Source organism: Coffea eugenioides, chromosome 11, assembly GCF_003713205.1.
Source record: "Coffea eugenioides isolate CCC68of chromosome 11, Ceug_1.0, whole genome shotgun sequence".
Taxonomy (NCBI): domain Eukaryota; kingdom Viridiplantae; phylum Streptophyta; class Magnoliopsida; order Gentianales; family Rubiaceae; genus Coffea; species Coffea eugenioides.
Genome location: NC_040045.1, coordinates 47,834,877 through 47,860,664, shown reverse-complemented (window position 1 = coordinate 47,860,664; position 25,788 = coordinate 47,834,877). Strand labels below are relative to the sequence as shown.

The 25,788-nt window shown below is 38.1% G+C and overlaps 2 protein-coding genes across 2 annotated transcripts; one reads left to right on the top strand and one right to left on the bottom strand.

Moving 5' to 3' along the window:
* Positions 1-2,739: 2,739 nt before the first annotated feature.
* Positions 2,740-18,756, top strand: LOC113753141 (sister chromatid cohesion protein SCC2). The gene is made up of 28 exons (XM_027297239.1): positions 2,740-3,166; positions 4,208-4,317; positions 5,425-5,585; positions 5,669-5,765; positions 5,852-6,108; positions 6,764-6,871; positions 7,040-7,151; positions 7,431-7,527; positions 7,649-7,835; positions 7,929-8,357; positions 8,428-8,945; positions 9,053-9,263; positions 9,333-9,383; positions 9,491-9,649; positions 9,723-9,890; positions 10,510-10,809; positions 10,912-11,064; positions 12,735-12,904; positions 13,387-13,495; positions 13,661-13,828; positions 13,962-14,066; positions 14,134-14,367; positions 14,726-14,859; positions 14,936-15,229; positions 15,317-15,662; positions 16,061-16,153; positions 16,246-16,371; positions 18,095-18,756. The coding sequence occupies exons 1-28, from the start codon at positions 2,916-2,918 to the stop codon at positions 18,314-18,316; spliced, it is 5,370 nt and encodes a 1,789-aa protein (XP_027153040.1). The 5' UTR covers positions 2,740-2,915; the 3' UTR covers positions 18,317-18,756.
* A 262-nt stretch (positions 18,757-19,018) lies between these two features.
* Positions 19,019-21,503, bottom strand: LOC113753821 (4-coumarate--CoA ligase-like 1). The gene is made up of 6 exons (XM_027298072.1): positions 21,075-21,503; positions 20,361-20,945; positions 20,041-20,239; positions 19,804-19,949; positions 19,549-19,616; positions 19,019-19,451 (listed from the first exon to the last, which is right to left on the bottom strand). Exons 1-6 carry the CDS (start codon positions 21,495-21,497, stop codon positions 19,238-19,240), a joined length of 1,635 nt encoding a protein of 544 aa, XP_027153873.1. The 5' UTR covers positions 21,498-21,503; the 3' UTR covers positions 19,019-19,237.
* Positions 21,504-25,788: the final 4,285 nt, after the last annotated feature.

Below are 25,788 nucleotides of genomic sequence, written 5' to 3'. Positions count from 1 at the left end.
CGATTGGGTGGGTGAGACGAGGGCCAGATCGATGAATTCTTTTTCTTCATCTTTTCTGGAAAAAAGAAGCAGAAGAAAGGAAATTACTTGGGTCATTCTTCTCGAGTTTACAGCGCAACGGTGTAAGCCTGCTCTGTTCTGTTCTTGGGTTTCCAGTTCTAAGTTATTTTACTCCTCAATCATTGATTCGTACGCTGAGGGATAGTGGCATTCCATGAAAGTAAGACGTTGCTGCAGTGAATCTCTGTTCTGTTTTAATTTCAGAATTGTCAGGGAATCTTTGATCTCGCAGTCGTGCCTGATTTGGTTCTTCTCGTATCGTACTTCTCAGCTCTTTTTCTGCCAAGTCTCACTCGAAGAAGCCTAGCTCAATTAAATGGTTATTTAATTGAAATGGTTATTTTGTCCTTTATTTAAAATATAAATTTATATTTCTTAAATCCAGTTAGGCTCAATTAAGCTTAAATTCGAATGAAGCTCGATTGGGCTCAATTTGCATATGTTCCAGCTAGAGAAAAATAAGATAAAATTGAATTCGAGTTCGTTTAGGGCAAAATTATGTCAAATTTGAGTTGGAACAGTGCACTACTCGAGTTTAACTCGATTTGACTGTACCCCTACTTAAAGCACTCTGTTTACCGGAAAAAAAAAACAAGGGGATACTAAGATATAGCACAAATGTAGAAGTAGCTGTAATTTCGGGTGTTGGGATGAATTATGCCTAATTTACATTTTTTTTTCCCAAAACTATCCAACCAATTATGTCATCTTGATGGTATAGCTTCCTTTTTGTACATTTTTACAAGACAACTAAACTTGTATTTATACTTGTATGAAACGTAGATGGATCTGCATCTTCTCCTGATACATTTTAAATTTTGTGTTGACGACAAAATATTATTATAACATAATGACACATTAAGAAGTCCATCAATTTCTTGTCTAAGTACCTCACCTTGTAATTTGTTCCACAAATCCAAGGGTAACGATGACATTTTAGAGGACGAAACACAATTAACACCAAACAAATCCCTACATCTGGATTTTTTTTTTTGTTTCAGTTGATGTGTTTGTATTATGTTTTTGAGTAACATTTGATTTTACTTGCAAAGGCCTCCGAAACTTCACAGCCTCCTCCAAAATTTTAACAGGGCATTACATTTTTGGTCATTTTACTGTTGCCAATTGTGGGGAATTTTAAGGTGGAAAAGATGAAGAATGCCAATTGTGGGTAATTTTAAGCTAAGAAAGATGAAGAAAGAAATATTTTTTGCACCACAACTAGTTAAATTTCAAAAGAGGGAGATGATGGATGAAAATGAATGGTTAAAAGAAGAAGAATTAGAAAATAGGAAGGGCTAATATCAATGCCCTTTTCTAAGGTTTCTCTTAATATTACTTAGTATCTTTAAGGTTTTAAAAATATCACTTACTTGTTTTACTTTTGTTATTTGTCTAATAAAATTAAAAAAACCCTAAACTACCCTTTTGCTCATTTTGCTAAATAAAAGTACTCCTAAACCACTATGTTTAATTTAAGAAAAGCACCACCTAACAAACAATCTATAGTAATACCATTGTATCACAAATGTATAGACCATAAAAATATAAATTTGAAAAATAAAAAAGATATTTTTAAAAAAATGCACTAGTACCATTTTAACTCCATATGTTCAAAATTAATTTTTTATAAACCTTATATTTTTTCGTATTTCATCCTAACCTGTGGCCCAATCCTTTAAGTTATATTAATCATTATAAAAAATTAATTAAAAAAGACAAAGAAATCATACTTCACTCTATCGCAATCACAAAAAGTAAAAATATAAACAAAATTCAATTTACTATAATTTAAAAGTAAAAAATCACATAGTGATATAAAAAATGAGTAAGACAGAATATTGGAGAAAGGAGAAAGAAAAAGAATGTGATTTTTGTTTCTTTTTTTTTAAAAAAAAAATCTTTTGAACTCCATTTATTTGATATGTAAATTATGTATTATGTGAAGGTTAATATAACTGCCTTTTGCAATTACTAGAGGAGTTAAGTGATATTTTCAAAGTTTTTAAGTGTGCTAAGTGATATTGGGAGAAACCTCAAGGGAGGTTTCTGATAAAAATAGAAAAAAATAAAGAAATTGCAAAATCAGCAAACGCAAGATACCAGTACCAGTGCCCCGTTTGTCAAACGGGTTTTTTGGGTATTTGTCTAAAATTTTACTATAGCCTAATGTAGAAATTTTTTAAAAAATGTATGAAGTGTGTTTTTTTTGAATATTTTGAAGTGTATAATTTAAAAATTTTGAAAATTTTTTTGAAATTACTGTAACTAAAAAATTTTTAAAAAACGTGTAGAAGATAAACTTGATAAAAAACTTGTCTGTCACACAAGGCCTGTTTCTTGCTTTTCGTACTTCCCCACAGCCAGGCCAGATCAAGAGGTCCCCCGTAAAACCAACGCCGACAGTTATTTCGCTCCGAATGATTTAACAGCTTTCTTAAGAACCCAGCACCAAACTTACGAAACGACACCGTGGCAGTTATAACTGACCGTGTCATAGACTCGGAGTCGGGGCAGCAAAACAAAACAGCTTTCCTCAGAAGCCAACGCCACAACGATACGAGACGACACCGTCTAGACCAGCTAAAACGACAGCAAAGCAAGGACATCACCGGAAGCATATTTATAGGCTCACCCAATATTCCGGGACAGCCAATTAGTGGAAAATATCCCAAAATTTTCTATACGCTTTTCCCCGCCATTTGTTTCTCCCTCTACACTCGGTCCCTTGCCCTCCTTTGTTTCTCTCTCTCTAGGGCTACCCTCATCTCTAGTCACTCATGGAAAAGCCCTAATTCCTGCAATTCAAACTGATAATTTTACAGCTTCAATGAGATTTTGACAGTTTCAATTTTATGGCGCGTCCTCCAACTTCTGGTACTGGCGGTATTCCTCGGGGCATCAGTCTTTCCAACTCACTCCACTCGGAAGTCGCTCCATGCTTGCCTCTTCCGTCCCTTCCTGTTTTCTGTGGCGCGCTTGATCAGGAGCTCCGGCTGTTCGATGAGTTGCACAGTGCCGCTTCGAGATCAGTCAATCGAATTGACGTTGTTAGCCAAGCTGGCAAGATTGCTCAACTGCTTAGCAATACTGACGTGTCTTACTTGTGAGTTCTTTTCTTTCTTTTTCAAATTTGGTTAATTCTCTCCGAGTTTGGATTGATATGTCTGGATGATTCTTTACTCAGTGTTAAATTCAAGTTTATGGAATCCTCTGTTCGCCTGGAAACTTGATGAATTGTTGAGCATATTTGTTATGGTTGCAATTATTGGTTTTTACATCATTGTTTACATGGAAAGTTGAAATGAAATGTTAAGTTTTGATTCTGTTGGCAATGCTAAATGCTCCACAAGGTGATTAAATGAAATTGTTTAGTCTTTTTCCCATTGTTTAATAAACGTGTTTTTGTTTTCTGCTCTTGAATATTTACTTACTCAAAAAACAGTTTATGGAGTGAATCAGTAATTATGACTCCCACGATTGGAAAGTTCGAGGAAATGATGTAAATCACATCGCAGAGTACCACTGCTACAACCTCTATGTATTATCCATCTCTGGCCAATATGTGTTGAATTGATGTAATGCTGAACGTGTTCTGCATGAAATTTGTGGAATTTCAATTTATTCCATTTTTTTTTGTTCTTAAAGCAGCTTCCTTTTAAATCTTCCTCCTTAGCGATTGCTACTCACTTAATAGGTGATGCAAATGACCTTTACAAGAAACAACTTTTTTTTTTTGTTTTTATTTTTGATTGGGTGAATGAATTATGACTGTGAGTGCTGAGAAATTGAACGTGTTAGGCCTTGATAAGTAGAAACTCTAACTAACAAGTATTGCAGTTCTTACGAGTCTTGCCAAGAATGATTATTGAGTTTTTTCTTTTCCCATATAATTGGGGAAGCTGGGCATCACCAGTAATTAGTTGGAAGCATCTAAACTCTTATCTGTTTGTGATTAAAGACGCAGGAAGTGTTAATTTTGAAACGCCTAAATCTGACTTCATTAACGAGGAAAAGCAAGACGTCAAAGAAAACGCTTAGGCCCCTGTGTCCCTCCTTGTAAAATGAGCTTGTTGGGAATAAATAAAAAGAATAGAAAGATGATGTTCTTGCTTGTTATTTGGCCTTATTGTTTGTCTTTTTACAGGAGTATTAGAGGTGATGTGTCTTCCCAACCCCAGGGATTTGTCGGACATCATGACCTCTATGATGAAGTTTTGAGATATAATTCTCAGGCATTTGACTACATTTCTCCAGGTAAAGGGGTTGCTCAATTAGTATTGTCAATGTTCACAAGGGTTGCTGCCTTTATTTATTTATTTATTTAATATTTATATTGCGGTTGGGGAGGAGGGGTTTGTTGCGACCATTATGCGATTATGTGGAAGTACATGTGCTTTAGTGGGAAGTTTTCAAGTCCTGCACTTTGTTTGGCTGTTTAAAGGATTATTAACATTAGTTAGACCTAAGAATTTCTTTGATAAAAGTGGGATCTGCAGATAGAATTAGTGTTGCTTTCAATCTGCCATACCCTTATCTTATTGGTGCTTTATGATCCCAATTTGGTGATGGGCAATGATACAAAGATGATGACGCAGCACGAAAACTTGGTAGGCACTGCAGCTTTGTAGAAAAGCTTAGATATTGAATTTCACCCGAATTTATAATAGCAACTTGGAATAGGATGAGAGAATATGCTTAAGAAGGTGAAAAACTGATTAGTAATTCTAGGAATCACTCCTAGGAATTTTTAGGCATTGCACCTAAAGTTGGGATGTATCACACAATCCTAAGAAAGACGTTGAGTTTGCAGGAAAATTTTTTTAACGATAAAAAATCTGACTTCTCCTTCTAGAGAAGTGGTTATTTATAGATGCTAAAACAAAGCCAACTCCAATCCTAATTAGGATTCCTAACTAGAATAGAATTCTAGTAGAAAGCTAGAAAGCTAAGCTTTCTTATTCCCCATAACAACTAAAATATTAATTACCAAAAATAATTACTAAACAGAAAATTAACATAAACATAAAATTCTTGCAGCTAATCAAATTACTAAAATACCCCTGCTGGTTGAAATCAGAAAACGAACTCAATAGGATTTAAACCAACTCCCAAGTTGGTTCCTTGTCATCAAAAGCATGCCAAATCAATGCTTGGGCATTCGACACATCCTTCCCATGCCTCCTATAAACCTTAGTAGATTTTTGCCACTTATCTCTACCGGATGATGAATTGTTTGATATACTATGGCCATCATTATATTGTGTCGTGCTTCTTATTCGATCCTAAAGTAGTGGTTTTAAGTTTTATTCGAGATCTTTGATGGCCTAGCTTATTGTTTCTTGCATTCTTCAAGCTTTTCAGGTCCTACAAATGAGCCAATCCCCAGCGGTAACTTGGCTGAATCAAAACCTTGTGAGCAGAACTTACGTGATCAGGTGCATAGAGACAATGCAGGAATTGGGAGTAACCAACATGATGTGGCAGGAATTCTTAAGCATCAGCAGGGTTATGATATGTCTAATGTTAGTTTCTAGTTTTGTTCATGATTTGGTGAATTTGATTTTTTTTTCCCACCTTTGTGATGTTAAATGCTATGTCTTTGCAGGATGCTATTAATCATTCTAGAAAACCAAAAGTCAGGAAGAAAGGCAAAGACAGCATTCTGTCCTCATCAACTGTTCCGGATGCTATTGAGCAGCAAGGTTCTATTTCTAAGGGTTTTTTTTTTTTGTTAAATCTTGGTTGATGTCCTTATTCATAAATGACTGAGCATTATATTTTTCCTTAGATGCTGCCATTGGATGCTTCTCTGAATTGTTGGAGGGCATTTGTTGTAGATCAGAGATTTTTAGCGATGACCGGGATGAAGCAGAATGGTTACCGTTAACTGTTGGTGATCTTAAAACGGTTGTCAATGAAATTATTTCCATCCGAGCAAAGAGAATACTACATTTGGTTCCCATAGATATTCTGTCAAGATTCTTAAGGGTTTTAGATCATCAGATTCATCGAGCAGAAGGTTTATCGATTAATGGCTCTGAACATGTAAGTTTATAGTCTTAATTTCACATGCTTGCAGTTATGCATTTCTGAATACAGTGTCTTGAACATAGAGAATCTTCGGCTGATGTTTATTCATTTAATTTTTATAACAAGGATTTAGTAATGAAGTACACAAAATTATTCTTGTTCTATCCGACTGAGTTTTGCTGTTATTATATACTTTATCCTTTGAAGGAATGACTGTCGAGCTGCCTCTGTTCTCATTTATGTCTAGTTATCCAACCTCTATTTCATATGGACATTTTAGGTTTTGTTTCAAACTTGGACTATTTTGCATTTGGTTCAATAGACTTGTAGATGTCTCTGACTCCTTACATCTTTATCTTTCCTTGCAAGAATGGTTTTGGGTGGATCACATTCAATTCATTTAAATGTCTTTTGCTAAAGTTTCATGTATCTTGGACTCTCTCCTACATGTAGAAGGGAAATTGTGCAGTGGAATTGCAGCCACTCTCTCTTTCTCTCTCTCCCCCTCCCTCCCCATGTGCATGTTTAAGTTTCCATGTGCTGTTTTATTTCTTTTTTGAAAAGAATGTGCTAGCATATAACTTATCCTGTTTAAGAAAATCCTTTTATATCTATTCTTCTCATTAGTGCTCTCTTTTCTATGGTACTAAATCGTTTTCTGATATTCCAGTCAGACTCAGATGTGATGACGTCCATTTATGTTGCTTTGGAATCCATTCATGCAGCTTTGGCAATTATGGCTCATACTGGCATGGCTAAGCAACTTTATAAGGAAGAGGTATGCCCATTTAACTTGAAGCAGTTTGAACTTGTCAGGAATAGATATTTTATCAATATTTGCTGATAATGTGGACGTGCTATGGAATCAAATTTTACAGTCGAAGTATGTATGTGTGGTATGGATTACAGTAAGGCTTTTTGAGTGATGACAGTTTACCCGTTTCAGATCATTGAAAGGATTGTGGAGTTCTCTAGGCATCAGATCATGGATATTATGTCAGCTTGTGATCCAGCATATCGTGCTTTGCATAAACCAAATGATATTGGCGCTCCTGATGGTAGGTCATATCTGCATGTTCATAAGCTACACATTCTCTTCATGAATTATCTATGTTGTGCAAAATGTATTCATCTTCTGGGACACCTCATGCCTCTTGATTTTTACCCAGCTGATTGTGACGAGCATTGTGACAGTTCTATTGGGTCTTATGCTTGTGATGAAGGGAATTTTAGGTTATAATTCTGCAAATATCATTTTACCATGGCCTTGTCATGTACTCATGTTTGCCTCCATTTTAAGTATTTGCCATCAAAGTCATATTTGTTTTTGTTTTCAGATGATGAAGATGAAGAAATTGAAGGGGACTATGGTTCAGCTAGTAAGAAACGGCGAACTACTAGGAATCTTAAACTCAGAAAGTCAAATCCAAACAAGTATCAAATATTTCATACTTCATCTTCATCTACATTTTTGTTGCAGGTCTTTTTGGTGGTTTGGGAGGGACTTTTCGTTTATTTTTTTTTATTCTTTTTTCTTGGCTGTTGTGAATTTTAGGGCATCTGCTGTGGTGAATAGTATACTCCAGAAGCTTTGTACCATTGTTGGCTTTCTTGAGGATTTGCTGTCTATAGAGCGCCTGTCAGACAGTTGTATTCTCCAGCTCATCAGGACTAGTTTCACAACATTTCTAGTGGACAATATCCATCTTTTGCAGCTTAAAGCAATCAGTTTTATTAGTGGGGTAAAAATTTCAAACTCATACATTCAGTTGTTTTATATGAAAAATGGAGCAGCTTTTAGCTAAACTTTATGGCATCTGCTGTTGGATATCCAGATATTTCATACGTACACACAGCATCGTGCTTATGTGATGGATGAAGCACTACAGGTTCTTCTAAAGTTACCATTCTCAAAGCGTGTACCCCGGACTTATCATCTCCCCGATGAAGAGCAAAAGCAGATTCAGATCATTACTGCTCTGTTAATTCAATTAATTCACTGTAGTGCTAACCTTCCTGAGGTGTTAAGGCAATCAAGTAGCGTTCCTTCTCTGGAGGTCTCTTTAGACACCAATTATCCTACTAAATGTCATGAGGCAATTACAGAATCCTGCTGTCTTTTCTGGAGTCGAGTTCTTCAGAGGCTTACTGGGTCAAAGAACCAGGATTCATCGGAGTTGAAGATAATGATTGAGAATCTTGTAGTTGATTTGCTTGTCACTTTGAATCTCCCCGAGTATCCTGGTTCTGCGCCAATTTTGGAGGTAGCTCTAATTCTATTTTCTCATTCTTGAATTTTCTAGAAAATTGCATGTTAATGATGGTTATGTGCAGGTCCTTTGCGTCCTCCTCCTCCAGAATGCTGGACCAAAATCTAAGGATATTTCTGCTCGTTCAATGGCCATTGACCTCCTTGGCACCATTGCCTCTAGGTTGAAACATGATGCTGTTCGTTGCAGGAAGGAGAAATTTTGGATAGTTCATCAGTTAACAAGCGGTGAAAGCAGCTTTGTAAGTTCTGCATGTTGTGTTTGTTTGAATGCGAGGAATGAAAAACAACTATTTGCATGTCAAGGTTGCCAGAGACTGTATCATGTTGACTGTATTGGAGTTGGACGAAATGAAGTTTCTACTCCCAGTTTCTATTGTCAAATCTGTATTTGCAAAAAGCAACTTCTTGTTTTAAAATCATACTCTGAGTCGCAGAGCAAGGATGATGAGAAAAAGGGTCATAAACTTTCTGGAATGTCTTCCGACAATTTTGAGGTCACAAATTTGGAGATTGTTCAACAAATGCTCCTAAATTACCTACAGGATGCCAGTTCTGTTGATGTGCATCTCTTCATCCGGTGGTTCGTTTTCAGCACAAGTCCTTTTCTCTTGTTGAATTTGGGTCCTCAGTTAACTTTTATTCTATATTTGGTCCTTGGCTAACTTATAAAGATGATATGATTTGCAGGTTCTACATCTGTATATGGTACAAAGATGACCCAAGTGCTCAACAGAAGTTCTACTATTACCTTTCAAGATTGAGATCCAAAGCAATTCTGCGAGACTCTAGTACTGTTTCAACATTTTTGGCAAGAGATACGGTGAAGAAGATAGCTTTGGCATTGGGACAGGATAATTCTTTCTCCCGAGGATTTGAGAAGATTCTTCAAGTGCTTCTGGTTTGTAGAACGCTGCATTTGAATTCTGATCAATTATAATATCTATCCTTATGGCTTACAATTTTCCAGGCAAGCCTCAGGGAAAACTCTCCAGTGATTCGTGCCAAGGCAATGCGAGCGGTAAGTTTGAATCATTTTCTTCACTGTAAACTGGCCTTTAAGGCGGGGTTTCTTGGTTTCCAAGACTGATCGACCTTCTACAATTGTGTACATGGTGATGAGATTAGGTCAGTATAATTGTTGAAGCTGATCCAGAGGTCTTGCGTGATAAGCTTGTTCAAACTGCCGTTGAAGGAAGGTTTTGTGATTCTGCTATCTCAGTTAGAGAAGCAGCACTTGAACTTGTTGGTAGGCATATTGCTTCGCATCCTGATGTTGGTTTACAGGTATGGTGTTAAGATTGTGTTGCTGGTAGCAATTTAAAGTGATAGTATGTTGACTTTTTATGCTTTGTTTTAGTATTTTGAAAAGGTAGCAGAAAGAATAAAGGATACTGGAGTAAGTGTGCGAAAACGTGCGATCAGGATCATAAGGGATATGTGCACTTCAAATCCAAATTTCGCAGAATTCACAACTGCTTGCATAGATATTATCTCCCGTGTGAATGATGAAGAATCCAGCATACAGGTAGTGTTACGATAGTGAAACTAATTTCCAATTGTGATTAGCATGTTGCTTGTATCTGAGATTGTATATCCTTGTATATCCTGTACTCTTTACTTGTTCTTCTATTTCAGGCCACTACTAGACTTAGAAATGACTTTTTCATATTGGGCTTCCTGAGAAATATTTACCTATATGGAATGTTTGCTTTATTGACAATCAAGTCACTCTAATGATAATCAATTCGAGGATTCTGGACACCACTTGGCTTTTTAATTCATTTGCATGCTGCTTTGTTCTATTCTTTTCCTTATTTGATGCTTTTTTTTTTCTCTTGGTTGCTTGTGGATTATGATGTCTTTATGGAGATAGTATCGTTTTACCTGTTTATGCAAAAAGCTTCTGGGTGATGACTGAGACCTCATAACTTAGGGAATGAGTGAGGTATTTTGCTATATTTTCTGTTAATCGGCTTATAAGGTAGTAATTTCTGCCACAAATTGGTCTTTACTTGATATATTGAAGCCAAACATCCTTATCTCATAGTTTGTATGAGAACTCCAAAACTTACTGTTATATTGGCTGTATATATTAACGGGCACTATGTCATGAGATACTCTATTTTTCCTTTCTCCACCTGCAGGAGCTAGTTTGCAAGACATTTTATGAGTTTTGGTTTGAAGAACCATCTGGTACGCAAAGTCATCATTTTAAAGATGGAAGTTCTGTTCCATTAGAAGTAGCTAAGAAGACAGAGCAGATTGTTGAGATGCTGAGAAGAGTGCGCAGTTACCAACTCCTTGTAGTTGTCATTAAGCGTAACTTAGTCCTTGATTTTTTTCCACAATCAGCTAAGGCTGTCGGGATCAACCCTGTCTCACTTGCTTCGGTGCGTCGGCGATGTGAGCAAATGTGCAAGTGCCTGTTGGAGAAAATATTACTGGTATCCAAATTATTCGCTTTAGCTCCCTCTGTATCATTTGCTAGATATGTAGCATACTCCTCTAAAGATTTGAATCCACAAACTATATAATTTCCTCTTCAGGTAACAGAAATGAGTAGTGAGGAAGGAGATGTTCGCATGCTCCCGTATGTGCTACTCTTACATGCCTTTTGTGTTGTAGATCCTATGCTATGTGCACCAGCATCTGACCCTTCTCTGTTTGTGGTCACTCTGCAGCCATATTTGAAATCTCAGGTTATCATTTTTCTCTTTTTTAGTTAATATATCGTGCTTTTTAATTGGAATGTAGAATTTCACAAGTGTTGCATTTATAGTATGTTCTTTGCTATTAAAACTTTTACAGGAATATGTGGTTGAGAATGGCTGTGATAAATCTCATGCGTGCACATAAAAGCGTTTGTCATAACTTCGTAAATCCACATAAATGTTTGATGTGTAGTTTCATCATTCTATGTAGATTGTGATGTTTGCTAAATGAATAGAAATATGTGATGTTTTCTGTGTAATGTAAAGAATCAAAATGGTGGAAAGAATCATACAAAGCTTTATACTTTTCTGTTAGAAAATAATGTGTGTGTTAGTTACACAGGTTTTGCAATTTAGAACAATTAGTTTGGGGCAGGCTGAGTAAGTTTGATGGACATTTAAGGGGGAGAATATTAAGTTTTCCGGGACGTCTGAAAATCTACTTTTGACAAATGTGACATAATTGGGCACTTATTGGCTTCTCTGAGGCTTCATTTTAAGTTTTCAACAGTTGCTTTGTCTGTTGCTTGATATCCAAGATTAACTTTTAGTTTTCTGTTTCCCTTTAATATATGCTTAAATTGGATAGATAACATCTTTATTCGTCGATAAGTGGTATTCTTGATTCGGAAAATAATGTATGGTGTTGTTTCTCTCTTTAGTTGGATAATTGTGTTAGTAAATGAAGTGATATATTTAGTTCCTCCTTTTCAAAATGAATGCCTATTTGACTCTTTCTTCGTTGCAAAGTTTTTCCATTTATGTATTAACTTCCCTTAATTGTTGGACAAAAACCTCTTGGAATGATAAGAAAGTAATTACAAGTTTTAAACTTGGCATTGAATAAACCGAAACAACTCTTGCTCTGAAAACCTAATATTCAGTAACTATTGTTGAATTAATAGATTTTGGAATACGAAGAAAGGACGCTGTATTGTCACATGTTTGTTGAATAGTTCCACTATGCAGCATGTCATCTTGAAGCATAATACTTTTTAACTCTTTTTTGTAGAATTTGGCTTCTTGGCCGACTTAAAATGCAGTACTTTGACCATCTGGACGTAGTAGACTATGGCTGGTCTGTGATTGAGTACCTTGAGGGATTGCATTGCACATTTAGTGAGTTTGGTTTTATAACTAGTTAATGCCCTACTTAGTAGAGGAAGTTAATGGGGTTCTTGGAATAACCTCCTTCCATCCAAGAATTTTCTCTGCGTTCAGAAATTAGAGCAATATGTTATTTGACGGTTGAATATGTTTCAGTTCAATCAACTGTTGTACTTTTAAAGTTTCAGCTATACCTCAGATTTGAAATATTATGTTTTATTACCATTGTTTACCTTATGTATCATATTCAGTAATGTGTGCAATTGTGGCATATTGGATAAAGCCTTGATCATTGTCATTTGTCTTGTTTCTTGCTTGCATGTCAATTGGTGTTTACCAATTGAAGATAAGCATATCTGCTTCTTGTGTGTACTGGATGATTTCTTACCTTACATCAGTTATTTTTCCTTTGTCACCTTGCTTGTTGTACTTGATTTCCTTTATTTTATTTAAATACCTTATCATCTTTGTGAATTTCTAAATGAGCAGAATTAAGACAAGTAAGAAACCTAATTTACAATGAATATCTCACTCAGTTTACTTGCATGCAGACTGACACTCGAGTTGCTGCCCAGCTATTGGAGAGTATAATCTTTGTAATAGACTCCGTCTTGCCCATGCTTCGTAAACTTCCACCAAGCGTTGTTGAAGAACTTGAACAAGATTTAAAGCAAATGATTGTCCGCCATTCTTTCTTGACTGTTGTTCATGCTTGCATCAAGTACTTTTTCTCAATCAAGCTTGTTATATACCTACCAAGAAATATTGATGCTTTTACCTGAGTTTTGTATTGTAATCTGAATGGGAAGTGCTATACATTATGCTGTCGAGTATAAACTAGGTTTCTTTTCTACTACCATATCAAATAGCGAGAATTTTACTCCTTTCCGATTTAGAAATGTTAAGGGTTTTTTGATTACATTTGGAGCTATATCTCTCAACAAGAGTTCAATTTTTGTCATAGGAATTCTTTTATCACTTAGAATCCTGACATTCTAATGCCTTTTTCTTTATTTTGATGGAATTGATGTATATGCTATGTCTGGAGGATAATACTGTTTAGGCAAACATGTTACATATGAAATTTTTGCATACTAGTGTGTACCGGATGTTTAATTTCTCTTGGGATGCTTCCAAATGCTTTTTAACCTTTCTGATTCTTGTTTCTTTTTCTGACAAGATTGTTGACCCTCAAACTAACAGGTGCCTGTGCTGTGTGAGCAAAGTAATGGGGAAAGGTGCACATGTAGTCGAATTACTTATACAGTTTTTTTATAAACGTCTGGATGCATTGGGGCTCGACAACAAGGAGGTTGGTGATAAATTTCTTGAAAGATCAATTAGTATTAAACCAGTAAATGTCATGCCCAGTAGTAAATACCTATCTTAGGCCTAAATTGGTATGGTGGTATTATCTACATTTTGCTGCAGGTCTTTGCCAGTTAGTAATCATTACTTGCATTATAATTATTTTCAGCAAGTAGGACGTTCTCTTTTCTGTCTTGGATTGCTGATACGATATGGGAGCTCGTTGCTTACTGCATCTGCTTCCAGCTACAAAAATATAGATGTCATTAGCAGCTTGAATTTGTTTAAAAAGTATCTCCAGGCTGAGGACTTCATTATTAAGGCTAGAGCACTGCAGGTGAGTCCCCTGTGCTGTCTCTCTGATATATGTCAGTTTTTTTGGTGCAAATTTTTACTATTTGTTCTGTTTATCTTTTCAGTTTACTTTTTTTCAGTGTGAATTTTAGCCACATAATTATGTATTTCTGCAGGCTTTAGGATATGTTTTAATTGCTCGGCCTGAATGCATGCTAGAAAAGGACGTTGGGAAAATTTTAGAGGCAACACTTTCTTCTAGTACTGATGCTCGTCTCAAGGTAACATCCACTACCTATGTTTCTACTGTAACTTTCCATGATTCGAATTAAGCTGTTTGTTGCACAGATGCAATCATTGCAAAATATGTATGAGTATCTTCTGGATGCGGAAAGTCAAATGGGAGCTGATAAAGCTGGTAACATGGAGGATATTGGCTCAACTGATGATGGCCACGGTGTTCCTGTAGCTGCAGGTGCTGGTGATACTAACATTTGTGGTGGTATAGTTCAGTTGTATTGGGATATGATCTTAGGAAGGTGTCTGGATGTGAATGAACAAGTGCGTCAATCTGCTTTAAAGGTGAGTTGTTGATTATTTTGTGCAGAGCGTTTGGCAAATGCAATGTTTCATTTTCTAGTTAGCTAGGTACAGTTAGTTTGAATATTCTTAAAAATTATTGATTAGTGAGCTAGTAGCTTTAAAGTCATGTCACAGGGATGTCTCAACTTTGGAAACCTCCTATGCAGACTTCATCTGGTTTTACTACCCTGAATGGGCAGGGTTGACCTTTTCTCTTTAACTATTCAAGTTCTTGATGAATGAATGGCTAGGTTATTTCTTTATTTGGCTGTTCCAGATTCCAGAATTTAAATCTATTTTCAGGGTTGCTTCATGCTAAGTTTTGGTGTTTGACTTATTTTTCTGTTTGAGATTATAGATTGTGGAAGTGGTTCTGCGTCAAGGTCTGGTGCATCCTATTACTTGCGTACCCTACCTCATAGCACTTGAAACAGATCCTCAGGAGGCAAATGCTAAGCTGGCTAATCATTTGTTGATGAATATGAATGAGAAGTATGTTGCTTTATAATTTTTAAAACTATTTTACCTCTCGATACTTTCAATTCCTCTTAGCAGCGCTTTTGTACAGGTACCCAGCTTTTTTTGAAAGCCGTTTAGGAGATGGTCTTCAATTGTCATTTGTGTTTATGCGGTGCTTGAATCAAAATTCTTCTGCCCATTTAGACCCAAAAGCTGTGTCAAAACTCTCTGGTAATCTTAAAGGAAAACCTGATGCTAGCCCCTTTGCTTATGCGAGGCTTGGGATTTCTCGAATCTACAAGCTCATCCGTGGTAATCGTGTGTCCAGAAACAAGTTTATGGCCTCAATTGTTCGGAAATTTGACATGCCAAGCTGGAATGATTCTGTCATCCCTTTCTTAATGTAAGTTCTGCTACTAATACCCGTACTGTAGTACATTGGATCTGTTTCATTAGTGTATTGAAGCCAGTGGTGCCTTTGTTTTTGTAGATATTGCACGGAAATTCTGTCATTGCTCCCTTTTACATTGCCTGATGAGCCTCTTTATCTCATCTATACTATAAATCGAGTTATACAAGTTAGAGCTGGAATACTTGAAGCAAACATGAAAGCATTTTTGCATTTGTTAAGAGGAGAAAACCAGGAAATTGATGGAAACGGAATTATTCGGCCTGATCCTTCCACACTAGCTCATGAAAGCAATGTGAGTGAGCAAATACCTGAAGATTTAGATGGGCAAAGTCCATCTAGGTATGCATCGAAGGATTTGGGAATGCCTGATATCACCACAGGCAACTCTCATGGTATATCTGGAGGTGATCTGCAGAAGATCCAGGTATATGTTTGCTTCACTCTAGATTGCACACATTCTTAGCATGTGTAGATTAGAAACAGGCATAGTTTGTATCTGCTTATGAGTTATATACATGAATTTTCTGTAGCTAAGTAGTGAAGGGACTAAAAAGGAGAAAGGAGGTACTCTGGATTTAATTAGCTGAATAGCAGCATGTCAAGAATTATCAAAAGTGACAAGCTTGTTCAGAAGAAATGATATTTTGGACTCATATATGCTGTGGTTGAAAATTTGTGATTTGATGGACTTGTTTTAGCTTGAATACTAATCAAGAATCTTAGGTCTAACAGGAATTTGTTGTTCAGCATCTTTTGGTGAAGAAATAAATTGGTTTTAATAGCATGCATTGAAATATGTTGGATCTGTTGCTGCTTATGCAGGCAGATTGTCTCGCTGCTGGTGCACTGCAGTTACTTTTGAAGCTCAAGAGGCACCTCAAGATTGTATACAGCCTAGACGATGCCCGTTGCCAAGTAATATTTGTTAGAATGCCATTGTTGCTTTTAAGATCTTCAATGAACGTTATTTCAGGTGAAAACACCGTTTTTTATTTTCCTCTTACCAGGCATTTTCTCCAAATGAACCCCCAAAACCAGGGGACTTTCTCTCGAGACAGAATATGCCCTTCAACATCAGTGATGTTACCATTGATCCACCTAGCAATTATGAGGACTTGTTACAGAGATACCAGGTAATTCGACTATTTCTGTTTAGACACTAACAGCCCGTTTGGTTGCTATTAAGGAATAGCAATGACAATCACTATGGAAGACCCCCTCAATGATAATGGATTTGTGAAGATTCCTTTTGATGAAATCTTGTGTTTGGTAGACACTATAAAGGAAATGGCTTATTGAATTAAAAAAGAAGAAAATTATTATCCTTTTCCTTCTTTCTCTTCAGCTCCAGAGTCCAGCAATGGTTTCATGGCCACCAACCACCACCACCATTTATTTTCGGTTTTTGCTTCCTTTCTTATGATTTCTTGCCATCCTGCCGACTAAAGCACTGATTTGATCCATGGAACTTGGTAGCATTCTTTCCTGATGCAAGGTTTCCTTTTGCAACCTTTAATTTCAGTGGGATCTTGAAAATAATCTCTAATCTTAATCCAAATTCCGGGAAGTATTGGCTTAATAAAGTGGCAGGCTTATCAGCTGTCCCAAGATACAAACCTTGAAAGGAAACTGAACGATCTTTTCTCCTCCTTTTATAACTGGTGCTGGATTTTGAAGGATCATTCTCACGAAAAGATCTTCAGGAAATTGATGCTGCCCCCACTGCCAGTGACACTATCACTATTCACTACCGCTAGTGCCTTCACCACTGTCAGATCCCACGATCTCCAGTATCACACACAGCAATTCAACAAATTTTAACTTAAAAATTGTTTCTAAAAATAAAAACAAAAAGTCTCATCACACCATAACTTTGTATAGAGAGAAAAGGGGGAGAAATTGCATGGGGGAGAGAGAGAGAGGGAGGGAGGGAGAAAGAATGGAGGAGAGAGAGATTGGGATGAAGGGGGGTAGTGGGAAGATGGGAGAGGTGGAGCTAGAAGGGAGAAACTGCAGATTTGATGCTGCGGTCATCCTTTTCCTTCCTTTTTTTTTTAAGCTTGATCGGTAATGGGAGTGAAATTGCCCAAATCAGTGGGTAATGAAAGGCCCAAAAGTGGTTAATGAAAAAGCCCATATTGGTGTACCAAACACCATCAATGATAATCATTACTCTCATTCCCATCGAGGGGTGGTAACCCCTCCCCCTCCCCCAAAACCAAACGGGCTGTAAGATGCAGTTCAGTAGCTTGTAGAGGTTTCAGTTTGACTGTCATAGAGGTCTGCTGTGTCTGTGAACTTGCCCTTGCTTGCACTTTTTTCGTTTTGGATGGCACCTTGTTTTTTGCTTCTACATCTGTCTGCTGTTGTCACTGTGTGTTTTAACATTTTTTTTCCCTCCTTTCTTTGAGACGTATGTTAGTGTAGCCTGTTAAAGTTCAGAGCTTCACCATGGACTAAGTGTTGTATTTGATGGAGTGTCCGCGCCTATTTCAAAGCCAATGCCCTGTTCCTAATCCTCTCTGCCCCTTTCACCATGCCTCTGACACCAAAAGTGGCCATGCCACCTTATGTGTGAATTGGCTTAGGAGTACTTGCATAACTTTGCACAAGTCTCAGATGAGAAATGTTTCACATGTTGAGTGGATGGTTCTGTTGTGCCAATGTTGGATGCGAGATATACTTTATGCAACTAAATTTAGCTGTAAGTTTTACGTGGCATTATAAAGGTCAGCATTTGGGATTCATGGTTTGTAAGCTCCATGTAAACAAGTAGTATGTTATACATTTGCTTATCGTATTTTTCCTTTTTTAAAATTTTGAAAGTTGTTGTGAATTGTATCTTTTATCTAACAGGAATTCAAGAATGCATTGAAGGAAGATACTGTTGACTATTCAACTTATACAGCAAATATTAAGAGGAAACGCCCGCCTCCCAGAAGAGGTGGGAGGTCTGGACGTACAATGGGTGGAGATGATGAAGATGATGAAAACGATGAAGATTGGGGAAGTGCAATGAGACGGCTAAGTAACAGTGGCAGAAGAGCGTACAACAGCAGAAGTAGGCAGCGGATGTAAATACACACAGTTAAAGCTAACATGTACAGTAGGTAGGAAGAAAGCGACAGGCTAGAGCAGCGACAGGAGAAGTCGAAAGTAATTAATGGAACGGAATCAAAAGCAAACCTGAGAGGCCAGACTTTACCAGTTTTCGGTCCAAAGGAGCTTTCAGGAAGTTTGTCTTGTAATTTTTAGGCTGATTTCTATTTGTATTCCCATTTTCCCCGACATTCCATTTGTTTTAGGTGAGATGTTCATGCATTATGGTTTAGATAGTGTTGTTCCTCTGTCGGTTTTTATGGGGTTAGTGGTGAAAGTTTTGATGTTTTTTACTTTCTGATATAGTTGACCTCAGCATTTACCAAATAGATTTGAAGTTTAGCCATGGTTTAGTGGCAGTATCTCTGGCTCTATACATTACATTGTCCATTTTTCTCAACGAGGTTTATGGCTCTCTATCGGTATTTTTTAGTCTTGCTTGTGAGAGGATAGAGGCAAATAATTATGTTTTGTTGTTCAAAGGATAGAGATAACCTGTGCCAAACTCTGCGAGCTCTACTTAATTACATGGACTACCTATGTTGATCTTCGAGATGAGATAACCTCGCGATGGAAGTATACTGTGGCTCGGCTTCTGTGGTGTGTGAAAGGCAATACTGCTGTGGTTGTGACTATTTTAGGCCTTTACTGCTTTAAGCTTTAAGCCAGACATGGTACTAGTATTTAAAATATCTCCATGGGACGCACCCAAGTGAATTTCGCATTAGCTTATTACAATCATAATAGTAAAAATAGTAAAGGTGAGAATGGAATAGCAGCCCATATATTACCGAAGACTAAGAGGGAATTGATTATTCCTACAGAACCCGTGTTGGTTCTGAGCAAAACGCCCACTGGTGAGGTCCGTGAGGATGTGTACGCATCATCGCATCTTCTTATTTAAATTTCTGCCATCTTCTCCTTGATGAGCCTTCTCATTATCTTTCCTGAAGGAGATTTAGGAATCGCGTCCACGAACTGCAGTCTTCTCACTTTCTTGTAGTGTGCCACGTTAGCTGCGACATGCTTGATAATGTCCTCTTCATTTTCTTTTGCTCCTGGGCTTATCACCACCCACGCACTAGGAATTTCCCCAGCTTCCTTGTCAGGCAGCCTGAAGTTCATTACATTACTCAGTGATTTGACGGGAAATGGAAAAAAAAAAAAAGCAAAAGCCCTTTTTAATCTGTCTTTGGATCGGGAGGACTTACCCCACCACAGCAGCATCTTCAACGGATGGATGAGTGAGGAGGACTCCCTCTAATTCAGCAGGAGCAACCTGCCAATCATATACACCAGCGGGTGTAATAAAAACAAACAAACAAACATAGAGAAGTTAATGCTGTTCAGAAGCATGTTAAGCTGATAGCTTCTGCGTCATTTGCATCATCATTATTAACTCTTCCCGTTTCTATTTCGCGCATTGCATATCCTTACTAAAACTTGAACAAAAAATGTCGTCGTACCTGGAATCCTTTGTACTTGATCAATTCTTTTATCCGATCCACCACGAATACATCCCCATCATCATCAATGTATCCAACGTCACCGGTATGAAGCCACCCATCTTTGTCAATTGTAAGGGCGGTTTCATGTTCATTCTTGTAGTAACCTGAAAATTTTTTTTTTTCCTCGTGTTGTAATAATGCAGCAATGGCTTTTGCTAATCCAATTCAGTTCACGGTGTTGAATTTTGTACTCACCTTTCATCACACATTGGCTTCGAACACAAATCTCACCGGGGGTGTTCTTGGGTAAAGATCTCCCCGTCTCAGGATCAACAAACTTCACTTCCAAATTTGGAAGGATGAATCCCACAGAGTTTCTCTTGGCAATTCCATGGCCTTTACTTGGGTCTCCGTGGCTAATTGTTATGCAGCTGTGCTCTGTCATCCCATACGCCTGTAAGAAAAGAGTTAGTGCAAAAGAAGCCCAGTTTTCTCCTAATGAAACCTAATGAATCTGCCTTTTCATTTCAGCAAAGTGATCATAAACAGAGATGCTTTACACACACAATACTTGCCTCTTGTACCACAATACCAGGGAACTTCTTCTCAAACTCGTTGAGAATTTCTGGGGCAAGGGGAGCTGCTGCCGTCATGATGGACCTAAGCTTGAGTTTAGTAAGATCAAATTCATCGACTATAGGGTTCTTCACCAACCCGAGAATGATTGGCGGCACAATGGGTGCAAACGTGACTTCATGGGTAATCAATGCGTCCATAAAAGCTCGAAGTTCATACTTGGGCATTACCACGACTTTCCCCTTGTTTCTGATCGTAGCACAACAAATTCCGGTGAGACCGTAAATATGGTAAAAGGGTATTAGACCGAGTATAGTGACCTGGCCAATCATTTCAGGTCCCACGCTGAACAATGATGAGCAGAGATTGGCGACCATATTCCGATGGGTAAGCATTACACCTTTTGACAATCCGGTCGTGCCAGATGAGAATGGAAGGGCGCAAAGGTCAGATTGTTGCACCGTTTCGTTATTGCTTCCGGAGCTGGCACGATCTGCAGCTTCAAGTAATTCATCCCACTTCATGGTTCCCTCGATGTGCTCTTCCTCTCCTACAACTATGACTGAAAGCCCCAAATCGTTTACCTGCTATGCCCCAACAAGTGCATTTCAAAGTAAAGCAAGATTTATACAGGTATTAGTAGCAAAAAAAATATCAAGAACATCTACGTTGAGTTGCTAACTTTAGTACAGTTAACTTGTTGTATTCAATACCTTTTTGTAGGTTGATGCATCAGTGATGATAAGTTTAGCTTCAGCTGATTCAACTTGCTTCTTAATCTCTGATGCATGGGAGGCTGGGTTTGCACCAGAAAATACTCCTCCAGCGGACATGATCCCTAAAGCAATAATGGCATATTCTATGATATTTGGCAGCACTACCACCACGACGCATCCTTTCCTCAAGCCAATTGACCGTAAGGCCTTGGCAAACCTCCTGATGTCTCTTGCAACTTCAGCATAAGTGTATCCTTTTCCGGTGGCTGCATCCACAAATGCCACCTTTTCTGAGTACAACTCCGCATTCTGGAGCACAAAATCTGGCAGAGTCAGGTCGCTGGGAATTTGAACTGGTGGATATCGACTTCTGAAAACATGCTCTTCTGGATGCAAGCTTTGAATACCAGTACTACCCATTGTGGCTTCACGGGATGGATGGATGGACAACCAGAGTTGCTCAAAGCAGCTTTATAGCAATAGCTAGAGGAGTCACAAAGTACTCGTGCACGAGCATTGGCAGCCGCTTAGGAATAAAACCTCGGAACTGTATTGGGCGTTGGGCGTTTGGCAAATGGCAAGTGAGAAGTAGTTAAGTCATGTCTTAATATACATCTGTCATCATCTTTAGTTGCAGTAGTTGTCTATTTGGTTTCCTATATGAAATGACTGACATTGTAAAACCGGTGGCTTAGCCGATCACTTTCCACTACAATCCGTCCCCCAGCCAAAAGAAGAAAATTTTGCATCAACTCTTCAAACAACTAAAACCGTGCAGTAACTCTTCAAACAGCTGAAACGCAGGTAAATTACCTGAATCTAGCTCACACAATGACACGCTCGGATTGCATTTTTCTGAATTTTTCCGCTCAGACTGCATTTTTCTGAATTTTTTATAAAAAAAATTACCGTAATTACTTAATATGTGTAAGATAAAAAAATATGTTACGAAACGAAAAACGAAACAATTTTCTTTGAAAAATTGCTTTTTTTTTCCAAACAAAACTCTTCTAGATTCATTCCAGCCCAAGCACGTATAGAGAGAACACAACATACTTCGGACACTACACGATTCGTTAGTCCGAATTGACATTATTATTGATGCCTCCAGAAGCTCCAGTTGACTCTAGGCAGGCCATCATCCATTCACACACTCAAAAAAATGCCTTCCTTTGCATAAGTCATCATTTCATCGAGATGACTTGTTGAAAAATTATTTCTTACTCCTCAATTAAATCAACTTTTCACGACACTCAGCAAAATAAAAGAGAGCCTCCATAAAAGGTTATTTTGTTTGAGACCCTAAATACAACGAGATAACATACTACCGTTAGTGACATAAGAAATACACAGCTATGTATTTTAGTAAGAACTAGGAGATGTTCACCGTGCTTGCGCACGGTGGTACGGTGTAAATATGCCCAGGTTGAGGGGACAGTGTACATGTATTTCAGAAGAAAATTTGTCATACAGAAAAATTATTTAGTTTGTTTGAAAGTTTTTTTGGATTCTTAGCATGGCTATAGACTATATACTGGAAATGTAAGGAAAATGTTTTTTCTCCTATAACCTTTGACACGTACCTTGGATATTTTTAGGAACAAGTGAATGAAATGTCTGGAAGAAGGCATGTGTTGTGGGCATTTTTTTCAGCAGGAGAGTTTTTCATTTGTTAAGTCTAAACTTGTAAATAAAAAAGAAGCTGCAGAGAATGGAATAATATATGAGCGAAAAGAATCCTTACAGTAAACGCTTGAAAAAAGAAACATGATGCAGGGAAACTGCTATTTGTGATTGATCTAAATTGAATCTTTTTTCACGATGGAGTAAACATGGAAACTGTGATACCATGAGAACTGCTTTTCTACACCATATCTGTCAAAGATTAGAACATTGTAGGTGTAGCTTGATTCAGGAAGGAAAGCTAAAATTTCATCCAGTTCCAGTTGGTGCTCAGCAGCAAAAATGTCCCAGTTTTCTATAAACTGTCTGCCATGCATCGTAACAGTTATTGTTTTGTTTCCAGTCCTCAGAGTAATAGAAGGTGCTTTGTCACCAGGTAAGCAGTGAAGCGTAAATCTGGGAATTTTCTGGTGGCACACTCAACAGCGTTAACATTGCTGCAGAATAATCACGGGAAGATGCATTTTAGAGTAAAAAAAAAAACTTACAAATTTATGTCGATTGTTCCCTGTAACAATCTGATAGAAACACGCTCCTTCAGTTAAGTTGTTTGCAAACTCTGGTTTCATTGATGATGATACTCGCTGTCGTACTATTCTTAGTTGTCTATTCACTGCAGAGAAAACTATATACATATGAGGCAAGCAGAATTTTCCGCAAAAAAACAAATAATGAGCGAAAGCAGACCAAAAAAGAGCAAGGCTAACATTCTGATTCAAAGGACGGCTTTAGATGTAGAATATTAGGTAATGGATCTGTCCATGGCATGCGTGCTTGCTGACGGTCCTCTGAGAAATGAATCACATCAAAAACTAAACTTCCGGAATGACGGAGCAAGAAAGCATCACTCTGTCTCAGGATGTTGCTGCGACAGAATTCCTGCCATCCTTCTCCAAACCACTGTCTGTTGAGTTTAATGATCCATGTTTTGTAGCCCTTACGTAGAGTAATTTGATTGCACTGGTGCTTAATGAGGATTGCCTGGAACTGAGGAGAAAATATCTAAAAGTTGCAGGGAAATTCAAGCATTATGAAAGCTTAGATAAGGCGTTTTTGCAATAATGATAGCCAATACGTACAGTAAGGATATACCTGGTCAGGCACGTTCAAGATGCTAGTCCATGACTATCTAGAGCGACTCTGTCTGGCTCGACAAAGTATGTTTGTTTAGGAGCTGGACACTGGCTGGCCGAAGCAGCAGAACTGCCAGCCGTTCCTACGCGGGGAGAAGGTGGTTGCTGAACATCAGTTCTGCGCCCCCTCCTTAAGAGGCGAGTTGCAGATCCAGGAACAGAAGGATGAAGGGTTACATTTTGTTTCCGTGCAGCATTAGATTCCCTGCGGCGCCGCAAGAGATCTGCCTTCTTTTCCTGGGGCATCTCGGCATAACGCTTGCGACGCTTGGCATTTCTATCCATGGAGCTGGTGCTACCGAAGTAAAAAACTCATGCTTTCCCAGACAAAAGGCATCTATCAGTCATAAAGCAGCAGAACACCGGCAAGGCAGGAAATATGTCTTTTATTTCCATACCACGCAACGTCCGTAGCAGACAAGCCATTCAACGGAGAAGGCAGAAATAATAGAAACAAGAAAGGAAAAGCAAATGGCAGAAGAAGAAAGCAGGAAAACTGGAAAAGGGAAAACATAAGAGGCCAAACAAATCGACAAAAGTGGGAGTGAGCATGAAGGTCAATCAGCAACAGAAAGTTTGAATGATGACGAAGGCTTAGCAGCAAAGGTCAAACAGTGGGAAAAGAGAAAAAAAAAGGCTAAGCAAATCGACAAAAGATGAAATGAGCATGAAGGCGAAGCAGCAACAAAAAGATTGAATGATAACGAAGTTTTAGCAGCAAAGTTCACAAGGTGGAAGTGAAGAGAGTACCTTTTAACTGTAGGAGATGGAATGCACAACCTGCATGCAAGAAACAGAAGAAACGGACCGAACGTAAACGACACATGAACTAAGCAAAAGAGCAGAGCAGTGGCACTTCTAGGAAGAAGTGATAAAGAAGTAAAGAACAGTTCGACGAACAATGACACATGTAATGAGAAAAATAAGCAAATAAAACCAAACACATACAGACAAGAGAAATAGCAGTAGCTTTAAAAACACCAGCATGTAAAACAACGGAGCTAAAGAGAAAGAAAGACGCAAGTAAGGAGCTAACAAAGTCAACGCACACAACATAGGCAGCCAAGGCGCGGACAAACGTAAACCATCTAAGCAGCAGGCACAATGGAAAAGCAGTATAGGGACAGGAGCTAATCGCACTATGGGAAAACGCTAATAAGTAAACAAGCGAAAATGAGTGCAGAGTGATGGAAGCACAGGCTAATTAAGCTCTGAACCTGGATAGGCAGGAAGCAAGAAATATGACAAAAAAAGAATCGAAAAATAGAAATAGAACGAGAACCTCTTCCAACTAATAGCAGCAAGGAGTATATTGATGGTGAGAGTAAGAGCCCAAAGAAATGCAACAGAACCAGCGAAGGTTGAGGAACGGGTCCAAAATAAGGTGGAGGAGAGGAAGAGAAGGCGAGACGCCTGAAAGAAGAAGGACTGAAAAAGCTACTCTCCACCTCTAGTCATAGAACGTCGGGCCCAGAACCTCCATGAAAAGCCGTAAAGAGTGCATGTGTTTGAAATCCGAGGAACCATTAAGACGGCTGAAAGCAGCGCACAGTCGGGCTGCATGTATAGCTGCCGTGTAAACTCTAAAAAAATTATACATTGATTATTGTTGGGCAGCGATATATTAAGGTTCTAGGGTCCTGTTATCTGCTTTTAATAGGAAGCTAATCATCACCATCCCAATTTTAACAGCTCAATAAATACAATATAAAAAGCACGCTGCTCAGCAAAGATGCTATAATTACTGTTGGGTTCCAAGGACCTTTCTTATAAGGTTGCTAGCAGAGATGCTATGATTAGTGTTGGGTTCCAAGGACAAAAGGTGTTTGATGGTGGGCGCCGATAACTTTCAGAACAAAGAAAAGAAAGACGTTGGGTTCCAAGAAAGAAGAAAG